This window comes from Macaca thibetana, chromosome 16 (genome assembly GCF_024542745.1).
Source record: "Macaca thibetana thibetana isolate TM-01 chromosome 16, ASM2454274v1, whole genome shotgun sequence".
In the NCBI taxonomy this organism is placed as follows: domain Eukaryota; kingdom Metazoa; phylum Chordata; class Mammalia; order Primates; family Cercopithecidae; genus Macaca; species Macaca thibetana.
In genome coordinates this window covers 44987970-45010025 of record NC_065593.1, presented here as the reverse complement: position 1 = coordinate 45010025, position 22056 = coordinate 44987970, and the positions used below count along the sequence as shown (strand labels likewise).

At 55.9% G+C, this 22056-nt stretch overlaps 2 protein-coding genes across 4 annotated transcripts in view; one reads left to right on the top strand and one right to left on the bottom strand.

Moving 5' to 3' along the window:
* Positions 1-1912, top strand: part of PDK2 (pyruvate dehydrogenase kinase 2) — a 254121-nt gene extending 252209 nt beyond the window's left edge. For all 3 annotated transcript variants that reach the window (XM_050765674.1, XM_050765676.1, XM_050765675.1), the window contains 2 exons: positions 146-259; positions 819-1912. In XM_050765674.1, the coding sequence (XP_050621631.1) occupies positions 146-259; positions 819-959 (255 nt within the window). In that variant the 3' untranslated portion in view covers positions 960-1912. The remainder of the gene's footprint in view (positions 1-145; positions 260-818) is intronic.
* Positions 1913-2161: 249 nt separating this feature from the next.
* SAMD14 (sterile alpha motif domain containing 14) lies at positions 2162-20193 on the bottom strand. The gene is made up of 10 exons (XM_050765673.1): positions 19662-20193; positions 15715-15769; positions 8987-9153; positions 8245-8533; positions 6842-6929; positions 6669-6743; positions 6404-6563; positions 5025-5144; positions 4762-4917; positions 2162-3881 (listed from the first exon to the last, which is right to left on the bottom strand). The coding sequence occupies exons 2-10, from the start codon at positions 15755-15757 to the stop codon at positions 3726-3728; spliced, it is 1254 nt and encodes a 417-aa protein (XP_050621630.1). The 5' UTR covers positions 15758-15769; positions 19662-20193; the 3' UTR covers positions 2162-3725.
* Positions 20194-22056: the final 1863 nt, after the last annotated feature.

Here is a 22056-nt window from a genome sequence, read left to right as displayed (position 1 = left end):
CCCGCATGTCCCCTCCCCACTCCAGCTCTGGGACCCCCGCCGTGTGACTCCAGCTCCATACCCCTCCCTCCCTGCGTCAGTCCCTGCAGCTCCAGGAGGCCCCTGCCAGCCTCCTCATCCTCACTGCCTTCCTGCCCCGCTGCAGGCTGGTTTTGGTTACGGGCTCCCCATTTCCCGCCTCTACGCCAAGTACTTCCAGGGAGACCTGCAGCTCTTCTCCATGGAAGGCTTTGGGACCGACGCTGTCATCTATCTCAAGGTGAGGGCCCTTCCTGCAGAGCCCGGCTGGCGAAGAGGTTTGCTGATGGGACCTGGGCAGGCTTGGCCAGCTGCGAGCCTTCCTTTCCACCCCCCCAATCCTTCCCTGGCCCCAGACTCTGAGAATCCAAGCAACGCTACAGTTCCTCAACCTGAAGAACCCTCAACCCCCAGACATGCACAGCTTGTCAGGGAATTTAGGGGAGTCTGTGGTCTATGATTAAGACCCCTGTGCTGGGAACCCTTGACTTGTGAGACCCAGAAGGAAGGGGACACCCTAGATCTTGCCATTCAGCTCAGAGGAGAGGAGACTGAGGCCCGGAGTCGGTCACTTGCTCAGGGTCACACAGCCCAGCCTCCTCCCTCTCCTTCTCCCTCCCTTAGAGGGAGCTGCTTTCTTGAATGGGCAGGAGGGGGACACAGGAGAGACCACCCTTTCGCGGGTCTTTGCAGGCCCCCGTGTCTGGCAGCTGGGCTGCCGCTGAGCTGGGGTGGGGTGGTCTGCTGAGGAGTGGACAAGGCACAGGGAGGTAGGAGGGGCTGACCCTGGCACTCCCCAGGCCCTGTCCACGGACTCGGTGGAGCGCCTGCCTGTCTACAACAAGTCAGCCTGGCGCCACTACCAGACCATCCAGGAGGCCGGCGACTGGTGTGTGCCCAGCACGGAGCCCAAGAACACGTCCACGTACCGCGTCAGCTAAGGGCCGCCACTCATCTGCACCTGAGAGGACGGACTGCCGCCTCTGGGCCCCACCACCGCGGTGCCCCTCACCGTCCTCCTCGGGGAGCAGGGGGTGGGTTCTCCCTGATGACCAGGCTCTGTCTCTATAGAAGTCACTGCGGTGATAGGTCTGTGATGGTCCCTAAGTGCCAGTCCATCTCCGTGGAGAGCCCTCGGTGGCCTCCCCATCTCTGTGGGCGATGCCTGAGGGTTGGGGATGTCCCCACCCTGATGGGGTGTCCCAGAGACATTTCCCCATGGCAGTCCTCCTCTCTGAGACCAGGGCTGTCACTTTTCTGCCAGGGGTACTGGGTCCCCCTCAGCACCCTCCACAGCCCAGGCCTTCCAAGTGGATGCTCCGCTTGCCTTATTCTCCCAGCCCACAGAGGCACCCTGGGCTTTGGCCTGTTGAAGAGGCTGGGTGCCCTCCAGACCTGAGGACTGAGTGAAGAAAGGGGTTACACCCGTGAGTGGGGAATGAGGCTGGTCCTGCAGCCTCTCTCTCCACTCGGGACTTTAAGGTCGGTGGCAGAGGGGGTGGCTCTCACAGGGCCCAACCCTAAAGTGGAGGAACCTTGTTAGACCCAGAGCTTGCCACCCAGCCAAGCTGCTCAAGGCCCTGCAGCAGCCTTGGCAATGTCTGTGCCACCTCCCGAGCCCTCCCAGCATGTCCTCACGTGCTCATGCCCATCCGCCCCTCCACAAGCCCAGTCCGTCCTGCCTGAGTTCCAGCCCCCAGCCCCCACTGTGCCCAGACACATGTGCTCAGGGTGGCTTTCTCCCAGGACCCTCTGTGTATATAGTTAGTTTTATAACCCTGAATGCCCCCACCCTTCCCCTAAGCACACGGGGGTTAAAGCTGTGTGTCCCTCCCAGTGGCTGTGGCAGTGACAGTGACACCCACACCCACAGTAAAGAGGAGACTGAATGAGACTGGCCTGGCTGCATCCCTGGGGGAGGGGATCCACACGTGCGCACGTACACACGCACACTGCAGCGCCCTGTGACCACCACATGACGCACTCGGGACGTCCGGCCCAGCTCAGGACCGTGAGTAAAATACTGGGCAAAGCCATCTGTGCAGAACGCCGGATGGCCCAGCACCTGGTGACAGACCTGTTGTCCCACCACACTCAGGGCCCAGCAGAATCTGGCCAACCCAACAGCTGGAGCAGACAGAAATTCTGGTCACTGGCACATCATAAGTGTTTATTGAAATAAATTGAGAACTGCCTCCCCTTCGCATGCAGGTGGGCACCCACTGTAGCTACTGATGGCTTTAAGGACGTGGGTGCATTCCAACCTCCCATGGCCCTGCCACCAGGCCCAGAAGGTGCCAGTGTCCTCATATCTGTTTCCCTCCGAAGCCCCTCTCCCAGCACAGATAGCAGAGGGGGGATAAGGACTGAGTCCCAGGTACAGGGTGCTGGCTGTAAGCCACAGCCCCTGGGCAGGAATGAGGGAGCCAGCATGCATTGGTGCCATCCGTCGCTCTGGGCAGATGGGAGGAACTGGAGGGGTTTCCAAGCAGGAGCCCCCCGGCCCCATCGGTAACTCTGACTAGTGTCCTGGAACCGGGGCTAGCTGCTGACCAGCGCCACACATGGACACTTCCTCCAAGGACATTTCCTAAAAAGGACACATGCTGTCCCGAGGCTGCTGGTAGACTCCACCCCCATCCAGGGAGCTGGCCCCAGCCCTCAGTGTGGCCCAGCGAAGCAGAGCTTGCACCGCCTGCCAGTTCTGAGCCCACTGATTCCCTGACAATGCCTGGGGCAGATGGAGTGCTGAGGAACCTTTCCAATCTCGCAGCTGCCAGGGACCCCCAGGTTTTGCCCCTCTGCCTGGCTGGGGTGACAGCTGACCAGGTCAGCAGCTCCTAGGCTTTGGCTGGTGGAAGTGGTGTCCTCTGTCCCTATCAGCTCCTGTTTGCTCAGCTCCCAAAGAGGGCTCAGGTGCCCTCTGAGGAAGCAGCAGAAAGTGAAGGGAGTCCTGGCTTGGAGAATGGGTCAAAGACCAGGTTTTGAATGGGCCCTGAGAGGCAGACCTGTGTGGATGTCATCTCGCCCCCTGGAACCCACAGGACAGAGGAGGGGAGTGGGAGAAGGGGGTGTTCATCTTCCCCTCTTGAGTCCTGGCAAAGACCGCACTCGCCCCAGGCTGCTTTCTCTGCTCTCCTGTTGAGGAGTTTGGCTGGGAGTCTACCCTGAGTGCAACTTGCTGCAGCGGCCACTGGCCTCTCAGGGGAGCAGGACAGAGCTCTACCACCACACAGCCCCCTGGGAGAGTGGAGAGGAGCAGCTCCCACACCTACTTCTGCTGAAATGCCCAGCCCAGCTCTGAGCCCTGGGGCCCAGCCTCAGGGCCTCTGGCAGGCAAGCAGGCAGGCAGACCTCCTAGCTCCCCTCTACCCCAGCAGCACGGTGGCCTGAGGGCAGTGGGACAGCCTGACCCAGGCTCCCAGACTTGCCTCGGCCCTGGCCTCTCTGCCCTCTCCCCTTCATCTGCTCCTCCCCCAGGAATTCTGTGCCAAACAAGTCCTCAAAATAGGATTTATTACTAGGCCTTCTCCCTAGGGTCTCCCTTTCTGGGGGCTCTGGGTCTAGACCAAGTGACAGGGTAAGAGAGGGCATGTCCGCCCTTGATCGTGGGACCAGGCTAGCCCAAGCGCGGCGCCCAGGCCCAGCCTCCCTGGTGAGGCCTGTGCCCGCTGAGCCAGTGGCCGCCAGCGCCTGTGCACCCTCCCCTAGCTCTTCTTGGCCTCCTGCTCTCGGCGCCGGAGCTTCTCCCGCTGCCGTGCAGCCTTCTCCTGGGCCTTGCGCTCCTTCTCGGCCGCCGCTGCCAGCTCCTTCAACTTGCGCTTCACCAGTGCCCGGTCATGCGAGTTGCTGAGCCCCAGGCTCTGGGGAGGAGTCCAGGGTGAGGGAGAGAGTCCCAGAACCTTCCCAGTCCTGGCCCCCCACGCCCAGGCTCCTTTTGCCCCAAGTGTACTCTGGAGCTCCGAATCCTCCCTGGAATGGAGCCTCCGCCTCCTACACCGTGACCTGCCCGTGGATCAGAACCCCCAGAGCAAGAATTTGGAATGAGTGTGGTTGGGAGAGATGAGGGTTGAGGGTATTAGGCGCTTCCTCCTCCTCCCCTACTATACCTCCACTCAGGATTTCAGCCTTGGCCTGGCCCTGCCCAACCTCCTGAGGCCCAGAGATGGGGAGTCACTTGCCAAAGGTCACACAGTTAGTCAGTGCCCAAGGACCCTCCTCACTTCCAGAGACTTCCTGGGGGCTCTTTTCACCATCCCTGCCCCCAAGCAATTCAGCAGAGAGCAGGAGACAGGCTGGGAACCTCCCAGCTTAGAGGTCAGAGACCACCCACCCCCTCCCTACATCCTCCCTCTGCCCACCATTACCACCAGCCTCTGAGACAGAATCAGACCAAGCTGACCAGGGGGAGACATGTGGCTTCCCATGACACCAGGAAACTCATATGCATCAAGGGTCATCCTAGAGGGCAAGGTCAGCCTGGAGACCAGGACTGGAGCTTGAAGGTCACACTGAAGTCATGGACTAGAGTTTCAAGTCAAACTAGGGATTCATGCTACAACACAAAAGATTAGACCAAGGACCTTGCCTAGAGGTCAGAGGTCAGGGTAGTGGCCACAGATGGAGTGAAAAGGTCAGCCCAGGAGACTGGGCTGAGGGTCAAAGGTCAGGACAAGGACTTCCAATCCTTGAAAGTCACCTCAAGTAACTGGGCTGGGTCATGGCCCTTCCGCTCTGACCCACCTTTAGTTTGCTTCCATCCAACTGCAGCAGCTGTGGCCCGTCTACCTGCCGTGCAGCAAACTCGGCAGCATACTGTTCCAGGTTGAGGCTCTGCAGCCACTGGCCCACCTGCTGGCTGGTCCAATGGTGGACAGGGGGGAGGGGTTCATCCAGGAACTGGGCAGAGACCAAGGACAGTGAGGGGGAGGCTTGGCTTGTGACCTGAGCACCTTGCAGAGTCAGAGGTCAGGACTCTGTGGGTACCCTGGGCCAGCCTTGCTCACCTCATCTGAAGACTGAGACAGCGTGTGGTAGGGGTAAGAACATTTGACCTCCTGCCGGGGCCCACTGGGAATCTTGGGGCTGCTGCTGGGGGGCGTGGAGTCATCACTCAGGGTGGATTCCTAGACAGAAGAGGGTGCATGCCACTGAGGAGAGTTCACCCCCAACCCACCATCCCTATCTGGGTGGAGCCGAAGTCCTGGACTAGGCACCAGGAGTTGCTCAGTGCCCCTGTGCATGAGCCAGGAGCTGGGCCCGCACACAGGACATGATAACTCATGTCGGGCATCAGGACCTAAAGCTTCCAGGAGAGCAGGCAGCCATCTGGAGCACATGAGGTTAGAACCAAGCCAGGTTAGTAGGAATGGAGGCGGTCTCAGGCAAGGTGTCACTTCCTACAGTCAGCCCACCGGGATTCCCCCAGGCTGGGTCAGGCATCTCTGCTCTGTGCCTCCCGCTTAGGCTCTAGTACCCCAGCTAATAAGTGCCTGATTAGAGGTCTTTATCCTCACTGGACTGTGAGCTCTAGGAGGGCCTGGGTTTTATCTTGTTCATCATGGTGTCCCAGTGCCCAGCATAAGGGAAGGAAGAAAGAAAAGGAGGAAGGAAGGAAGTTCCAGGTTCGAAGGGATTCTTTCTCCCCCGAAATTCCCAGCTTCTGATTTTCTCCTCTGCCCAGCTGAACATAAGAAACAGAACCATAGAACAAATACTGGGCTGGGGGTCTTAGAGCTTGGCACCTACATCTGTGCCAGTCTGTGGGCAAACCCCTTCTCTCTGGGCCTTCCTTTGCTCATCTGTACAATGGAGATGAGCGTGCCTTCCCTTCCCACTTCACTGAGCCTTTGTGAGAGTAAAGCAGAAACGCGTTTGGGGCTTTGTAAACTGTAGAGGGCGCTCTGAACATAAGCAGATGCTCATCATTGCTTCTTTTACTCGGTCTCACATCACATAGGGTTGTAAATTTTCAGACCACTAGGCTGGGGTCCTGTTCTTCTCTATATCCCCCAGGCCTCACGCTACCAAGCAGGTGGCCCAGCTCCTCACACAGGAGTGGGGTTAGAACTGAGCCGGGCAGAAGAGTTAGCAGGAATGAAGGAAGTCTCCAGCTGGGGGAACAGTAGGGAATCAGTGTTCAGTGATTTGCTGAATGCATGAACCAGTGACTGAATCAAGGAATGAACTCCTCAGGATATGAAAGAGTGGATGAGTGAATGAATGAATTCAGAGAATGCATGAAGTAACGGATCACTGCATGGCTCCATGGATGGACACATCGATTCCAGGAATGTCTGAATCCCAGCCTGAGCCAGGGTGAAGTATGCCCTCATGTCACCTGAGACTGGGGGCCAGTTTGGGGACAAGTAAGCTATGGACTTACCTGGGAAGCTGACTTCTTAGGGCTGAAGCCCTCGTGTTTAGGGGAGCAGGCAGGGGAGGTGGTGCTACCCGAGGATGCTGAGCCCTTGCCGCTGTCTGTGAACCAGGAAAAAGGCAGGAACGGGGAGACCCCTGACCTGCCGGACCCCTCCACTGACTCCCTGCAGAGAGAGTGTCCAGCATGGGTGTGGGTACAGAGGGGAGGACCAGGGCACACAGGGAGCCGGGGTGGGAGCTGTGGGTGGGCCGCCATGGGCACTTCTCACCTGCTGCCCATGGACAGGCGGTTGCTGCCTTTCTCCTTCCGGCTCTTGCCTGTGGATGCTCGGCGCAGGGTGACCCTGTGGGGAGGAAGCAGGAAGTGGAGCAGCGCTGCCCACTGTGCTACCCCTTACCCCAGCAGCTCCAAACCGTGTGATCTAGCCCTGCCTCCACTCACCCCAGGTCCAGGAACTTTCGGCGGGTCTTCTTATCCAGGCCGATGGTGGGGCTGGCGGGCTCGGGAGGACTGGCGTCATGGCTGTCATCTTTCCAGGGAGAGAAGGAAGGAAATTGCCTGTCTGCTGCCCTGCCTGCCTCCTTCGGCTGCCAGTGTGCGCTGATAGAAATTCTCTTGACTTGGAATTAGGCAGCCTGGCTCTGGTGACCTTCACTAGCTGGGTGTCCTAGGACAAGCCACTTTATCTCTCTGAGTTTCCTCCATTTTAAATATGGGGATAATAACATCCACCTACTTCATGGGACCTAACAGGATGCTTATGACAGCCTTTTACAAGCTATAAAATGTTCCAAAAAGGTAAGAACCACTACTACTCAATTTTATCCTGGCCAACTTTTTTTTTTTTTTTTTTTTTGAGACGGAGTTTTGCTCTTGTTGCCCAGGCTGGAGTGCAATGGTGTGATCTTGGCTCACTGTAATCTCCACCTCCTGGATCAAGCAATTCTCCTGCCTCAGCCTCCTGAGTAGCTGGGATTACAGGTGCTCGCCACCACGCCCAGTTAATTTTTTGTATTTTTAGTTGAGACAGGGTTTCATCATGTTGTCCAGGCTGGTCTCAATCTCAAACTCCTGACCTCAGGTGATCCACCAGCCTCGGCCTCCCAAAGTGCTGGGATTACAAGCGTGAGCCACCACACCCGGCCTGTCCTGGCCATCTAAACAGCCTTCCGATCTTGGCTCAAATGTCATTTCCAGGATGTTTCCAGACAGGCCAGGCATCCTGGTGTATGCTCTCCTGCCACGCTGCCACACACATTTCCCAAATAGCACTTGTTATAGTTTGTAGCTAGACATTTAGTTAGGGGATGATTTGATTGGGTTTTTGTTTTGTTTTGTTTTTGAGGCAAGGAGTGATCATAGCTCACTGCAGCTCAGAACTCCCGGGTTCAAGCTATCCTCCCACCTCAGCCTCCCAAGTAGCTGGTTCTACAGGTGCACACCACGCGGGGCTAATTTTGTAATTTTTTTCTGGAGACGGTCTCGCTGTGTTGCCCAGGCTGGTCTCGAACTCCTGGGCTCAAGCGATCCTCCCATCTCAGCCTCCCAAGGTGCTGGGATTACAGGCGTGAGCCACCAGCCAGGCCTGACTCGATTGTTTCTCCACTAAACTACTATGATGATAAAGGCTGCATGTGTTTGCTCACCTGGCTGTCCCAGAGCCCACAGGGTCTGGCACTTAGTATGCGTTCGGTAAAGAATGGGCGAGCCGCGGCGTTCACTCTCCACCTCCCTCAGCCACTCTGCCCAGTTGCCCCTTCCGCGGCTGCGGTGCGCGCCGGGACCGGAAGGGCTGCTGCGCCCCGGAGCAACCAGCAGGCGGTGCAGCGCTGGCCGCCTCTCACCTTCGCTGTGCGGCTCTGCGCGCGGGTGGCGGCGCACGAAGCTGGGGGAGCTGTCGGAGGAGGGCGCGGAGCGCGGCGGAGAGCAGGAGGCGGCGGCCAGGCCCTCGTGCGAGGTAGCGTTGTGCAGGGGCCGGTAGCGCGTGAGCGGCGAAGGCGGCGGCTCGTCCTCGTCCAGGCTGCGCCGCAACCCCGGAGGATCCAGGCAGAAAGAGCCCCCGGCCGGGGACCCCGGGCCTGAGTGCAAAGGCGAGCGCAGCCGGTGCAGGGGGCTCCCGCAGCCGTCGGTCACCTGGTCGAGGAGGCAGGCGCTAACCGAGAACCCTCCGCCTCCCTTCCCGAAGGAGCTGGGAGACTTTCACCCTGTAAACTGCGGGCCCTGAGGGTCCTTCTGGGGCCTAGAGGGAGGGTTTCCTCATGGGGGGTGGCTGGAGAGTGAGAGGTGGGAAACAGGAGCTTTGAGTCACATAGGCTGGGGCTGAATTCCCCCTCCTTCACTTACAGTGACACTGCTACTGGACCTCTCAGGGCCTCAGTTTCCTCAGCTGTAAGATGGGGCTAATAATATCTTCTTTACAAATGATTAAGTGAGCCAGAAGTGAACTGCAGCTAACACTTGTTAGCATTACTAGGTCAGAAGTCTGGGGATGTGGTTTCCCTGGAAAAGCACTTTGGAGAGTATCCAGGGGTGGGAGGAGTGGGAGGGGTGGGAGGGTGTATGTGTGTTTTCCTAACTCGCCCCAACCTTGCCTCCGGGCCCGTCGGAGCCTTCACCATCCTCTGCGGAGCTGGCACTGTCTCGAAGCCTGGAGCGGGACGGCCGGTGTCTCCGGCCCTTGGCCAATAGTTGGGCCCGGGCCTTGTGTAAACTGCTGTCCAGTCTGGCCGTCTCTGGCACAGCCAAGTCCAGGTCTGCGAACCGGGGGAAGGGAGCAGAGACCAGACACATGAGAGGTGATGGCAAGCCCAGAGGCCCACCTCAGGGGCCACCTGCACCCACACCCCAGGCATTCAACCCGTGTTCTTGAGTGCTGGGAGTACAGACAGATGAAAAACAGGGTGTCTCCCCGTCTCAGGTGGGAGTGGGTGAGTGTTCAGGGGAAGCAGACATGCCAGCACTAAAATACAGCACGGTGTGATGAACCCTCACGTAGACACGGAGGAATGGCAGCCCTGTTTGGATACATCAGAGGAGGAAACACCAAAGCTGGGTTTTAAGGTCTGGGTAGGAGTTTGTAAGAGATGAGGTGGGAAAAACAGGTATATGCAATGCTAGGAAGTAGGGAAACAAGGGTGGTACCTCCAGGGACAGCTGGAGGGTAGCTTTGTGGAGAGAAAGGTTGGGTGATGAGGCTGGAGAGACGATGGAAATAATGGCTACCATTTAAGAAGCACTTACTACACATCAGACAGTGTACATACATCATCTCACTCAAACAACCTGGTGGGGTTGGGACAGTTACTGTGCACACTTTACAGCTGAACAAACTAAAACTTAAGTCACTTGACTAAAGCCACCAGCTAGCAATGGTCCAGGATTTGAGCCTGCCTAGTCTGGTTCTAGAGACTGGCCCTACTGGGGACACTGACTTGCTGTGCCATGACAGGGTCTCACTCAGAGATAGCACTGCTGAGCATCTAGAGGGCTTGCAGTTGGAGTGGAGCAAAGAGACACCCCCAGAATCCAGTGGCAGTGGCAGGAAGGAAAAAGTCCCATCGTCCCCTGAAATTTCTCTCCTGCCCTGGGTCTGTGACCCAGTGCTAGGTCTTGCACAAGGACACGGAGGAAGAGTAGGCAGACCCAATGGGTCCAGCATAAAAGTCCTTATTGCTCATAGCTCCGCTTGTCATGTGCTGTACCTCGGAATGAAGCCCTCATGCTGTACTAGTCCTGAGCTTGGCACTGGGGTCTCCAAACAGAAAGAGTCTTCCCAGGCTTCAAGATGGGTCAAGACCTTTCCTCCCTACTCCACCCACCATGATCTCAGGGGCTCTATTCCGTCACCCATACCCACCTGGCCTTGTCTGATCCTCTTTCCTGTCTGTAGACAACCCCTAAGCCACCCCAGTTGCTCTCCTGACTTAACTACCACCTATTTCTATTTCCAGCCTTGACCCCCTCCCCTGAATTCCAAGCATGGGCACTCAGGCACCTGCCAGGGAAGTTAACATGTCAAAAGGCCCAAGGCATCTCAAGCTCAACTCATCAAAATGAACCGATCATGTAACCTCAAACCAGCTTCTCCTCTCTTCCTTGACTCAGTAAAAAGCCCCCTTGTCCACCCAAGTCACCCAAGTCAGACAGCCCTAAGCTACCCTTCTCTCTCAGCCCCAGACCCAGTTGGTAATTCATGTGTCTGTCTAGTTGACACCTCCACTTTGATGTCCACCAGGGGTCTTCAGCCTACATGTACTGCAACCTCCTGATCTCTACACCCCAGAGCTGCTCCTCCCAGTCTTGGTGAACAGTAGCTCCATGCTTCTAGTTGCTCAGCTGAACCCCTGGAGTCATTCTTCACTGCTTTCCCTACCATCCTACAAACTGATTCATCCACAATTCCTGTTAGCTCTACTTTCAAAAGATAGCTAGACGTATTGAAATATTTATGGTGAAGGGATATGATGTTTTGGACTAGGTTCCATATAATCCAGGGCAATAGGGGGAGGGTGTGGATGGAATAGATATGAAACGAGACTGGCTGTGACTAGGTATTGTTGAGGCTGGGTGGTGAGTTCTTGAGTGCTTGATAGAGTACACTGTGCTGTAATCTCTAATTTTGAATCTGTGTGAGATTTTCCATAATAAATTATTGTTTGTGCAAATGTATACACATACTCCTATATATGTGTATATATGAAGAGAAAGGGAGAAGAGCAGAGGAAGGGAGAGGAGAGGAAAAAAAAAGGAGGGAAGAGGATAGGAGGAAAGGGAGGGAAGTGAGAGGGAGAACTCACAGTCTCTTAGACCAGAGGGTCTAAACTGCCATCATCTTTTAGCCTGGATTATTACAAACAGCCTCCTAGCTGGTCTTCCTTCCACCTCCCTTTCCCATCTACAGTCTATTTTCAACACAGCAGCCAGAGTGATCCTGATCAAACATGTCAGTTTATATCACTCCCCTGCTCAGAACCCTCCAGTGACTTCTATCTCATGCAGATTAAGAGCCAAAGTTCTCCCAGTGGCCTTCCAGAGTCAGCCTATGCTCCCTTGCCTCTCTGAGCACTACTCCTGTCCCTCCACTCCAGTCACCCTGGCCACCTGGCTCGTCCTCACACAAGCCAGCCTGCACTGCAGGGCCTTTGCACCTCCTCTGCCCTTTTTCTGCAAGGCTCTTTCCACAGATTTGTGCACGGTTCTCTCCCTCACTTCCTTCAAGTCTTTACTTAAATGCTTTCTCTCACTGAGGCCTTCCGTGACCACCCAACTTATAATAGCCCCCCTACTCCAAAACCCCACTCCTTTTTTTCCTATATCATTTCTCATTCTCTGGCATGCTATATATTTTGCTTGTATCATTTAATGTCTCTCTCCACCCATTAGAATGTCAGCTCCATGAGGACAGGTTTCTGTTTTGTTCACTGCTCTACCACAGGCAGAGAACAGTGCCTGGCACACAGTAGGTGCTTAGCACACCCTTTTAATGAAAGAAAAAAGTTCTGTTGATTGGCCTCCTCACACCCATGGAACCTGAGCTCTCCTCTCCCTCTGGACTGAACTGCCTTAGCTCAGGCCTTCACCTGAGTAGAGGGGAAATTGCCCCCACCTGCCACCCCCTGCCACCCCAAAACATACGACTCTCCCTCCTTCGCTCCCTGCCTCCATTCTGGCTCCTCCTTGTACCTTCCATGTGATTAGAAGAAACTTTCTGAAGCACATTTCTTTTTCCCTCCCCTCCCCTCCCCTCCCCTTCTTCCTTTGACAGAATCTCACTCTGTCACCCAGGCTGGACTGCAGTGTCATGATCTTAGTTCACTGCAACCTCTACCTCCCAGGCTCAAGCGATTTTCCTGACTCAGCCTCCCGAGTAGCTGGGACTACAGGTGTGTGCCACCACGCCTGGCTAACTTTTGTATTTTTAGTAGAGGTGGGATTTCGCCACATTGGCCAGGCTGGTCCTGAACTCCTGGCCTCAAGTGATCTGCCCACCTTGGCCCCCCAAAGTGCTGAGATTACAGGTGTGAGCCACCACGCCAGGCCTGAAGCATATTTCTGACCATGTCCCATACTCTCCTGCTTTTGAAACTCTCGCAGAAGGGGTCCCAAAGCTAACTATATAAAGTCCATGCTACTCAGCCATCTATTCAAGGCCTGAGGGGCCCAGCTCACCCTTTCTGTGTTCCCCACAGATTCCTCCTCTTATATGACTATGGCTAAGAGCACTGGCCTTGGAGCCAGATGGCCAGGCTGAAGCCAGTTCTATCACTTGCCAGTTGGGTGACTCTGGGCAAGTTACTTCCTTTTAGGTGTTAGCTTTCTCATGTGTAAAATGGGATTATACTAGCACTATCTTCCTTATAGGGTGGTTGTGAGCATCAGATAAAATAATCCACATACAGTGCTTCGCCATAATGCTATGCTTAGTACGAGCTCAACAGGCGCTCGCTGGTGATGGCGTCTGTGGAATCAACTGAATTGCTTATACTGATACCTATATGTGTACCTGCCCCTGCTTCGCTTCCCACCTCCATCCCTGTGCTCCATCTCTCTCCAGCCCTTCTCTGTCTGGCTAATCAACTCTGACACAGCACCGTCTGGCAGCCGCACCACACTACCATATGGTCACGATATGGTCGGGATATGGTCGCCAATGACTGTCTCCTCGTGCTGGCCTGCAACCTGCAGAGGGTGAAACCCTTCCCTGTCCACTGTGTATCGTGAGAGCCTGGTGCGGCTCCCGACAAGGAGCAGGTGCTCAGGAAGTGTTGAAGCAAAGTCACACTTCCATGGACCAGTGCATGCTTTGGCAAAGATGGACTCCAGACACACACGGGTGCTGATGAAGGTCACCTCCACGCCCATGCCCACATCCCATCACGTCCACATTTCAATCCTCTGCCCAGCACTCCCCACCATCTAGTATGATCCTTGTTTATTTATGTGTGCTTTGATCATCTGTCCCCCTACTTGCCCCTGCAGGAAAATTTGAGCTCCATGAGGACAGCGATTTTGTCTGGCTTGTTTGTTGCTGTCTCCCCAGAGCCAAGGACAGAGCCTGATGCATATTAGGAGCTCTATAAATATTTGTCGAATGAAAAGACAGGGGGAGACTGGGAGGCTACTACCTTAAATGTGGCAGCCAGACTGAGGTCTGCTATAAAGAGCTGAGGTTGTAGAAGGAATAAAAAGAGCTTTCTAAGGAGAGGGAATGGTGCAGCCTTGGGCTTGGAGCATCTGGGGAGCAGTGAGGGGGCCAGCACAGCCTGCAAGGGGACAGGAAGGGTCTGGGGGAGGGTGGACACCTCCAAGAGGAGATTGCAGTTGTCCAGGGGGCAACCTGCTGGTGTTTCCAGTCCCTGGGGCTGTACTGGCGGAGGGAGCCCTCTGTTCCCAGCCCCTGACAGAATCTCCAGGCACTGCCTGGAAGCAGCAGCAAGGATTGAAGGCTGAACCACAGAAAAATAAGAGCTAATCCTTATTGAGCTCTTACTGTGCTAGGCACTGTTCTACTCAATTACTAGCTCATTGGAGCCTCCCCACAGCCCTACAAGGAAGGGACTCCAGGAATTCCCAGGGCAACCTTAATTTGCCCGAGGGCAGAAAGCTGGTGAGGAGCCCACCAGGGTTACAGACAGGCGGTCTAGCTCTGTTAGTAAGCATTAACACCCTCTCTGAAGCAGAGATGGGAAGGAATTTTGAGTCTAACCTCTCGTTGTATGGATGGGAAAACTGAGGCTCACGTAGGATAGGAGGACATGTTTGGCCGAGGGGACAGAGGTCGTTAAGGAGAGTGGCTCCCAGGCCAGTGGTCTGGCATCCTCTACCCTTCTGGCACCTAGCTGGTGCCTAACCAACTCAAAACAGGGAGAGGGGCCCCTTGCTCCTGACTCTGGGCCATATCAGCACCATGGCCATCTTACCTTGGAGGGGCTGGGGAGCCAGGGGACTCCTAAGGGGCTTGGTGGTTTTGAGGCAAGGTGGGGCCAGCCTGTCCTGGGTCCTCTGCTCTACGAGGCTCTCCCTCCAGCTTCTATCTCTTCCCTCTTCTCTGCTCCTACCCTCCTTCCCTATCCTCCTCCCCCATCTCTCTCCCTCTTCCTCCTCCTCCCAGCCCTGGGCAGTGGGAATTCATAAATATTTAATGGCCTTTCAGGTCAGGAAGCAGTGAGGACCCAGCTACCTCAGCAGTGAGGAAAACAGGCAGGGGTTGCATGTTAGAGGGTAGGGAGGTGGGGGAATAGGGGCAGAAAAGCCCAGGGAAGGGAGAGCTCATTTCTGTCAGGCCTAGGCTTAAGTCTGGCCTGAGTAGGAAGGCAGTTCAAGGCTAGGGGAGCTGGAGGAGACTGGGATGGGAAGCAGCAGTTCCTGGCATGGCCAGGGGAGAGAGGGAAGAAGGGAGAGATGGGGAGAAGGAAAGCAGGGGAGGAGCTGGGGACCCTCTGGCATAAGAGCCCCTCGAGGAGCAGGCCACTCTCCCCCTCTCCCTTATTCCTCCAAGTTCCTTTGCTCAACGACTCCTCCTGACTCCTCCACCCGAATCCCGCTGGGAAACCGGCTTTCCGCCCCAGTGCATGCTGGGAACTCTGCCCAGCTGGGGTGGTCTCTTTCTCCAGTCCACACAAGAGAAGACTGCAGGGGGTAAATGATGGTACCGTGGTGTGTGCATGCACCCCAGTGTGTACTGAGGACGTGGGCGTGCAGGCCAGCATGAGGGGGCCAGCCTGGGGGTATTGAGGCTGTGTGTGTTATACATTTGATTTCAGCACACATACAAGCAGGGTGAGGTCCCTTGCACTTATTTATGTGACTTGGAAAACGTGTGTCATTTGGGCTGGAGTTTACAGGTGTATAAGATAGTCACTAAGAGCAGGAAGTCTGGCAGTTTGGGGTTCTATTCCCAGCCCTGCCACTAACTAGATATGTGATCTTGAAAGCAAGTGACTTCAGCCCTCTGTACCCTACACTCCTGGTCTGTAAACTGGGCTTACTTCTAAGCATTATTGTAAGGGTTAACGAATACATTGCATGTGAGATGGGGGTGCTTAACCTAGTATCTGGCATAAGATAAGCACTTAATAAATGGGGACACTTATTATACCTGGTGTGTCCACTAAGATAGCGGTGACAAAGGGTCAGGCCACAATACATACACACACACACACACACACACACACACACACACACACACACACACACACACACACTCTCTGAAGTTAAAAAAGAAGCGCCCTATCCCCCTCAATGCCTGGTGGCCCAGGAAGGAAGTACTCTATGGCTATGTCTATTGACTAGAGATAGAGCCACACAGAACTTACCAAAAACCTCATCCACGGGTTCTCGGAGCTTTGAAGAAGCCATGACTCAAGACAGCTGGGGAGGACAAGAGGGGAGAGAAAGAAAAAGAGAGCCTGGGTAAGAGATTCAGGCTGGCCGAGGCAGGAGAGATGTCGAAGGCTACCTGCTCCAGGCCTGTTGGCTCCTCCCCTTACCTTAGAACCCTTCTTTTAGCCCCTGGAAGAGAAGTCATTGGAATCATAACCCAAATCATGGGCGCTGGGGCAGGAGGTATAGTAGGAGGGTGGGGGCAGATGTAAATCCAAGGCACAGACACAAGCTGAGCCCTGTGTTCCTGGTGTCCTGGTCCACTGATTTGCTGTGTGCCTTCACGTGGGTCACTGAACTTCTCCCCTTCACTGTCTTGGGCCTTCGCATCATTAGCATCCCCTAAAAGCTTTCAGTCATCAACTGTCCAATCAAATCTGGGAGAAGTCATGGAGATTATTAAATCCAATCCTCTCATGTTACAAATGAAGAAACAGAAGGGGGAGTGACTGGCCCAAGATCACATAGCAAGTTAATGGCAAAATCAGGACCAGGACCCAGGTTCTCCCATCCGTCTACCCACCTATGCACTCATCCACCTACTTGCTTACTCATCATCCATTCACTCACCCATCTATCTACCCATCCAACCATCCAACATCTGCTCCGATGCACCCAACATCTGCTGCCGTCTGTCCATCCACCTATCTTTGCATCCATAAATTCTCCATCTCTTTTCCAATCCTGCCTCCCTCTTCCCTACACCCCCATCACTGGTGCCCTCACCACCTGCCTTTCTGAACATGAGCTGTTCAGGAAGCTGGCACCATCAGCAGGGCCACTGTTCCAGACATAGTTCTCACAGTTCTTGACAGACTCACAGATGTAGGAGGGTATGAGGAGTACACACAGCACACAATGGACAGCCAAACCTCTATGATGCAACTATGTTCTGGGAAGAAGTGTGAATGGGTAGGGTTTTCTTTTTTTTTTTTTTTTTTTTTTTTTTTGGTTCAAGGTTTTTTGGTGCGAAGCAAGAAGGGAGGGCAGATAGGGAAGGATATATGTAGCTGAAACCATTTGAATAGACTTTCAAGCAGATGTAGGATTCCAGTAGCCCTAGGGAGCCCACTGGTCAGGGAATACTGAATCGGGGGAGAATGAGGAAGCTCAGGGGCCACTGATGGTTTAAGGCAAGGGGACACTGCATGGCTGAGACTTGACCTCCAATTACGTCTAACACTCAGGTCCCCAGGAGAATGGCAAGACACTGAGCTAGATCATACATGTGTCAGATGTAGGAAGGCTAGGCCACACGCCTGCTGGGGTCTTTTCCAACTCTTCTTTTCCATTATTACATAGACATCATCTACCTTTACTGTGGCCAGCCTTGGGAATTTTTTTTTTCTTTTTTTTTAAGACATTGTCTTGCTCTGTCGCCCAGGCTGGGGTGTAGTGGTGCTATCTTGGCTTACTGCAAGCTCTGCCTCCCGGGTTCATGCCATTCTCCTGTCTCAGCCTCCCGAGTAGCTGGGACTACAGGCACCCACCACCATGCCTGGCTAATTTTTTTGTATTTTAGTAGAGACAGGGTTTCACCATGTTAGCCAGGATAGTCTCGATCTCCTGACCTCATGATCCGCCCGCCTTGGCCTCCCAAAGTGCTGGGATTACAGGTTTGAGCCACCGCGCCAGGCCCAGGAATTTTCATATCCCCACTTTACAGATACATATCCCCACTTTACAGATGTGAAAACTGAGAAACAGGAGATGAGAGGAAGAACTAAAGCCAGGCAAAGCTGATGCATGCTTATAATCCTAGCTACTCAGGAGGCTGAAGTGGGAGGATCACTTGAGCCCAGGAATTCTAGACCAGCCTGGGCAACATTGTGAAACCCTCATCCCAAAAATAAGTAAGTAGCCGGGTATGGTGGCACATGCCTGTAATCCCAGCTACTAGGGAGACTGAGGCTGGAGAATGGCATGAAGCCAGGAGGCAGAGGTTGCAGTGAGCCGAGATGGTGCCATTGCACTCCAGCCTGGGCAACAAGAGCGAAGCTCCATCTCAAAAAAAACAAAAAAAACAAAACCACCTCCAGATTCCATAAATGCCTGGGGCTGAAAGCAGAAAATGAGCTGTAGGAAGGGGTCATCAGGGAAGTAGACCCTCCAAGAACGCTCCTGCCATTCTTGAACTCCGGGGGCTACTAGCAAAGATCTAGAACATTTCTTCCTGTCCTGACAGGCCAGATGGGAAGGGAGGCTGACCCTAAGAATTAACCACATTTCCTCATTCAACCCACAAAGCCTTATCTGGCTAGGACCCAGCTGCCACCTCCTGCAGGAAGCTGTCCTAGGTAGCCTTCCCTCTCATTTGTCTGCATAATTTCTAAATCCACCCTTCTCCAACTACTGGGAAATGGGGAATTCTTCATACTTCATTGATTCCTTAAATAGGTCTTATCTCCCCCCCCACCAATCAGATGGGTGCTCAGAGAAGAGAGGGTCAGACTAGTCCCGTCAGACTAGGGACTCTGAAGACAGGAACTGCCTCTCCCATCAGAATGGAGGCTCTCTGAGGGCAGTAGTGTTGTCTCCTCTCAGCCTCTGAGAATGAAGATCCTGTGTTTTTTATTCAAGAGCCCAGCCCAGGGTCGAGATCCTCTACTGGCTGGAGGCCTCCTCTTTCAGGCACCCTCTGGGCTGGATTGGGGTTTCCTGCTCAAAGTCACTCTCGGTCCAGCCTGATTCAGCACAACTGCTCTCTTTTCTTCCCTTCAACAACTAACTTCCTGGGGTGTGTGCGGGGACTCTCCCTACATTGTCTCCCGGGGGTCACCAGACCCCTCCCACCCAACCTTCTCCTTCCAAAACTGAGCCTAGAAAAATTAGACACCAAACCCCGCCCCCACTCTCATGCTCACACACACCCCGCACACTCACACACACATTCAACCAGGTAACTGCACAGGGGTGGGAATGAACCGGTTCCTCTGGATACCCTTCCCCCCAAGGCTTCCAATCCCGGAGAAGGAGCACCAATGACCTTTGACCCTTTTCTGAGAGAAAGGGAGGCAGGTGAGCTCACAGCCTCTTGGGACTCAGGGGAAGGAGAAAGAAAGAAAGGGCGCACAATTCCTGGGGAGGGAGCGGGAGCGGAAGGAAGTGAGGAGTAGGAAGAAGCAGAGACAGACACACAGACTGGCAGAGAGTCCACAGGGCTGCTGAGAAGAAAGAGATCACACCAAGAGTGGGGCTAGGGGGAGCGGCACTGGGGATAAGGGATTCCGCCGCCCTGAGTGACGCCCGAGGGTGGGAGAGAAGGGAGAAGCCCTTCGGGCAGGCGAGAGGAGAGGGCCCCTAAAGAGGAGAAAGCCACAGAGAGAAGTGCAACTGGGAGAGGCCGGGAAGAGGTGGATGGGAAAGGAGACTGGTGGTCGGGGAGGCAGTTGTGGAGCCGGAGAGGTGGTCCCGCCTTCCCATATCGCCGGCCGTCCACCGGCTTCAGGCTTGGGGTAGTCCTCAGGAGTCGGGGACCCCCTCAAAGCACTGTTGGAGATGGGTGAGGTTGGGGATAGGGCACCTACTCCACTCCCAGAGCCCTTCTCCCCCGTCAGAGCCCGGTGGCTAGTTTCTCTCCAATCCATCAGCACAACTCCCCGCCGGGCAAGAAAGAGTTAAACCCTCTCCCCCTCCCCCCACACCAGCTTTTTATTAATTTCTCCGGGCGTCGGGCGGGAGGGAGGGGATTAGGGCCATAAATCCTATCTCCGCCCCCTCCCCTGACAGCCCGGCACCCCAGCCCCGTGCGGTCCCCCTAGGGATGGGGAAGAAAGGCCCTTGTCCCTTGGCCCTGCCCAACCCCACTCAGGGTCCCACCGCGGGCCCAAGTGGCCCCAGCCCCAGTTCCCGGTCCACCCTAGGGCGCCCGGCCCCTCACCTCCGGCATCGGTCATCTTCAGCGTCTGGCGCCCCTGGAACCCCTCAGGCCCATGGTGCTCGAGGCGGGGGCCGGGCAGGAGAGGGGTGGGGGGACCGTCACCCCGGCCGCGGGGGGCTCCGGGCGGGCTCGAGCCGCTCCATCCCGGGGGTGGGGGTGAGGTCGGCAGGAAGGGTCCCGGAGCCGGGGGTGAATGGAGGGCGGGGGATGTGGGGAGAGGGAGCAGTTTCGCTGGAAGCAGGAGGCGCGGGCGGGGCCGGACCAGGAGACCTGACGGGAGGATGCTCCGTGTGTGTGTGCGTGCGTGTGCGCGTGTGTGTGTGTGTGTGTGTGTGTGTGACAGAGAGAGAGAGAAGAGCGAAGAGCGAGCGCCACCTCCCTCCCCGCCCCCGCCGCCCGCCAGGCCTGGCCGGACGCGGGGCCCCCGCCTGGCAGGGCCGATTCGCGCCGCGTCGCGTCGGCCGGGGTCCGCGGGGGTCCCCGGGGAAGGGGCGTCGGGGGGCGGGGGGGCGTGTGGCGGGGAAGCCGGGAGCCCAGGAGACAAAGAGCGGGAGGGAGCGAGGGGGCGGGGGCGGGGGAGGGCGGCGGGGAGGAGGCGGCCGGGCCGGGCCGGGGGAGCGGAGTTGCTGCTACTTCTCTGCCCGCGGGAGACGCGGCGCACCGGAGTCTGCGCGGGTGGGAGCGGCTGCGGGGCCGCCCCGCCACGGGACCCATTCCGCCTCCTCTGCTGGGTCTGTCAGGGCTCCCGATTCGTTCATTCATTCAACAAACGTCCGCCGAGCAGCCGGGGCGCCGAGGCTGGAGCGGACAGAGGTGAAGAGAACCCCTCGCCCTGCAACCCGGCTCAAGGCCGGTGGGCCAGTCGGGGGCGCAGACGAGTGGGGAGGCCCTCACGAGCTCGGGCGCCATGGGCCCGGCTCACAGAGGGCACTTCTCACCGTAAGGGAGAGCGCACCCTTGGCCCCGCCTGGGTCCCGGCGGCCGCGGCGGGGGCTGGGCGGGGGGATTCCCAGAGGAGGTGATGTGTTGGCTACAACTGCGGGTCGGGATAGGGAAGTGCCAGCGGGTGTTGGGGGTGGGAGGGCAAGAGGGGAAGATAACTTGAATCTGGGGAGGTGCAGGGGGCTTGCACTTTATTCTACCAGCCGCCCCTCGCCCCACCCCCCCCCATGCACACACACAAATAACAGAGGAGGGAGGGGCTCAGGTGTGCATTTAGGAAGCACCCTTGGCTCCTCTGGAGACAGGGTTGCAGAGGGCACCCTGAAGGCAGGGAGACGCTCTGGAGGCTATTGAGGGCCGGTGGCAGTGGGCATAAAGATTACAGATTAAGCTGAGAGCCCTTCAGGATGCAGGCCTGAAGAAGCTGACACTGAAGAAGCTGACAGGATTTGGGGACCTGCTGGACTAGGAGGTGAGGGAGGAGGGGTCTAGGATGACTGTGGACCTCGGCTTGAGGCAGGGAGCCCTGGAGCAGGTGGGGGTGGGTACGGATGAGATCAGACTTGGACCCGGTGAGCTGGCAGCAGTGGCAGGCCAGCCATGGGAGGCAATGTAGGGATCCACAACCAGCTACCGCACGTCACAGCTTGGCAGGTGCCAGGCACTCTCAGATCATCTATTGTCACCCTCACAATAAACCCACAAGGTGGGTGTTTCCATTACCCACTGCCTCAGAGAAGACAGAAACTTAGAAGAAGGAAGGTGCTTTGCTCAAAAGCAAGTGGTGAAAGGCCAGGCGCAGTGGCTCACGACTGTAATCCCAGCACTTTGGGAGGCCAAGGTGGGTGGATCACCTGAGGTCAGAAGTTCAAGACCAGCCTGGCCAACATGGTGAAATCCCTGTCTCTACTACAAATACAAAAATTAGTCAGGCATGGTGGCATGCCTGTATTCCCAGCTACTCTGGAGGCTGAGACATGAGAATTGCTTGAACCCAGGAGGTGGAAGTTGCAGTGAGCTGAGATTGTGCCACTGCCTTTCAGCCTGGCCAACAGAGTGAGACTCAATCTCAAAAACAACAACAACAACAACAACAAAAAAACAAAAAGGCAAGTAAGTGGTGAAGCTGGATTAGGGGTCTAGAGTCAAGGGAGAGGTGTGGAGTCTATAGGACAGAGTTCCCTGATGGCCCAGAGGACTCTGCAGTCTGAGGCCTCTGGGAAGTGGCCTGTTGAACCCCGACAATCTTGTGACTCCGAGGACGGAATTAACAGCCTTTAGGGTCTGAGGGTATCCTAGGGATTTTATGGGAGTTTGGGGGTCTCTGGGTGTCTTCAGAATCTTCTGGCAGCCAGGAGGCTAGATTGTAGAAATCTGGGGAAAGGGTGACGTCTCTATTGACAGCTGTGGGGGCTGCATCTGGGGGTCTTAAAGGGGGATGTGCTTTGTAGGC

Bases quoted from the DNA above. Each gene is read 5' to 3' on its own strand.
- SAMD14 (XM_050765673.1), bottom strand. From the start codon at position 15,757: ATGGCTTCTTCAAAGCTCCGAGAACCCGTGGATGAGGTTTTTG. The intron at 9,154-15,714 runs GTAAGTTCTGTG...CCCGGTTCGCAG, and splicing joins ACCCGTGGATGAGGTTTTTG to ACCTGGACTTGGCTGTGCCA. The intron at 3,882-4,761 runs GTGGGTCAGAGC...ACTCCTCCCCAG, and splicing joins TGGATGGAAGCAAACTAAAG to AGCCTGGGGCTCAGCAACTC.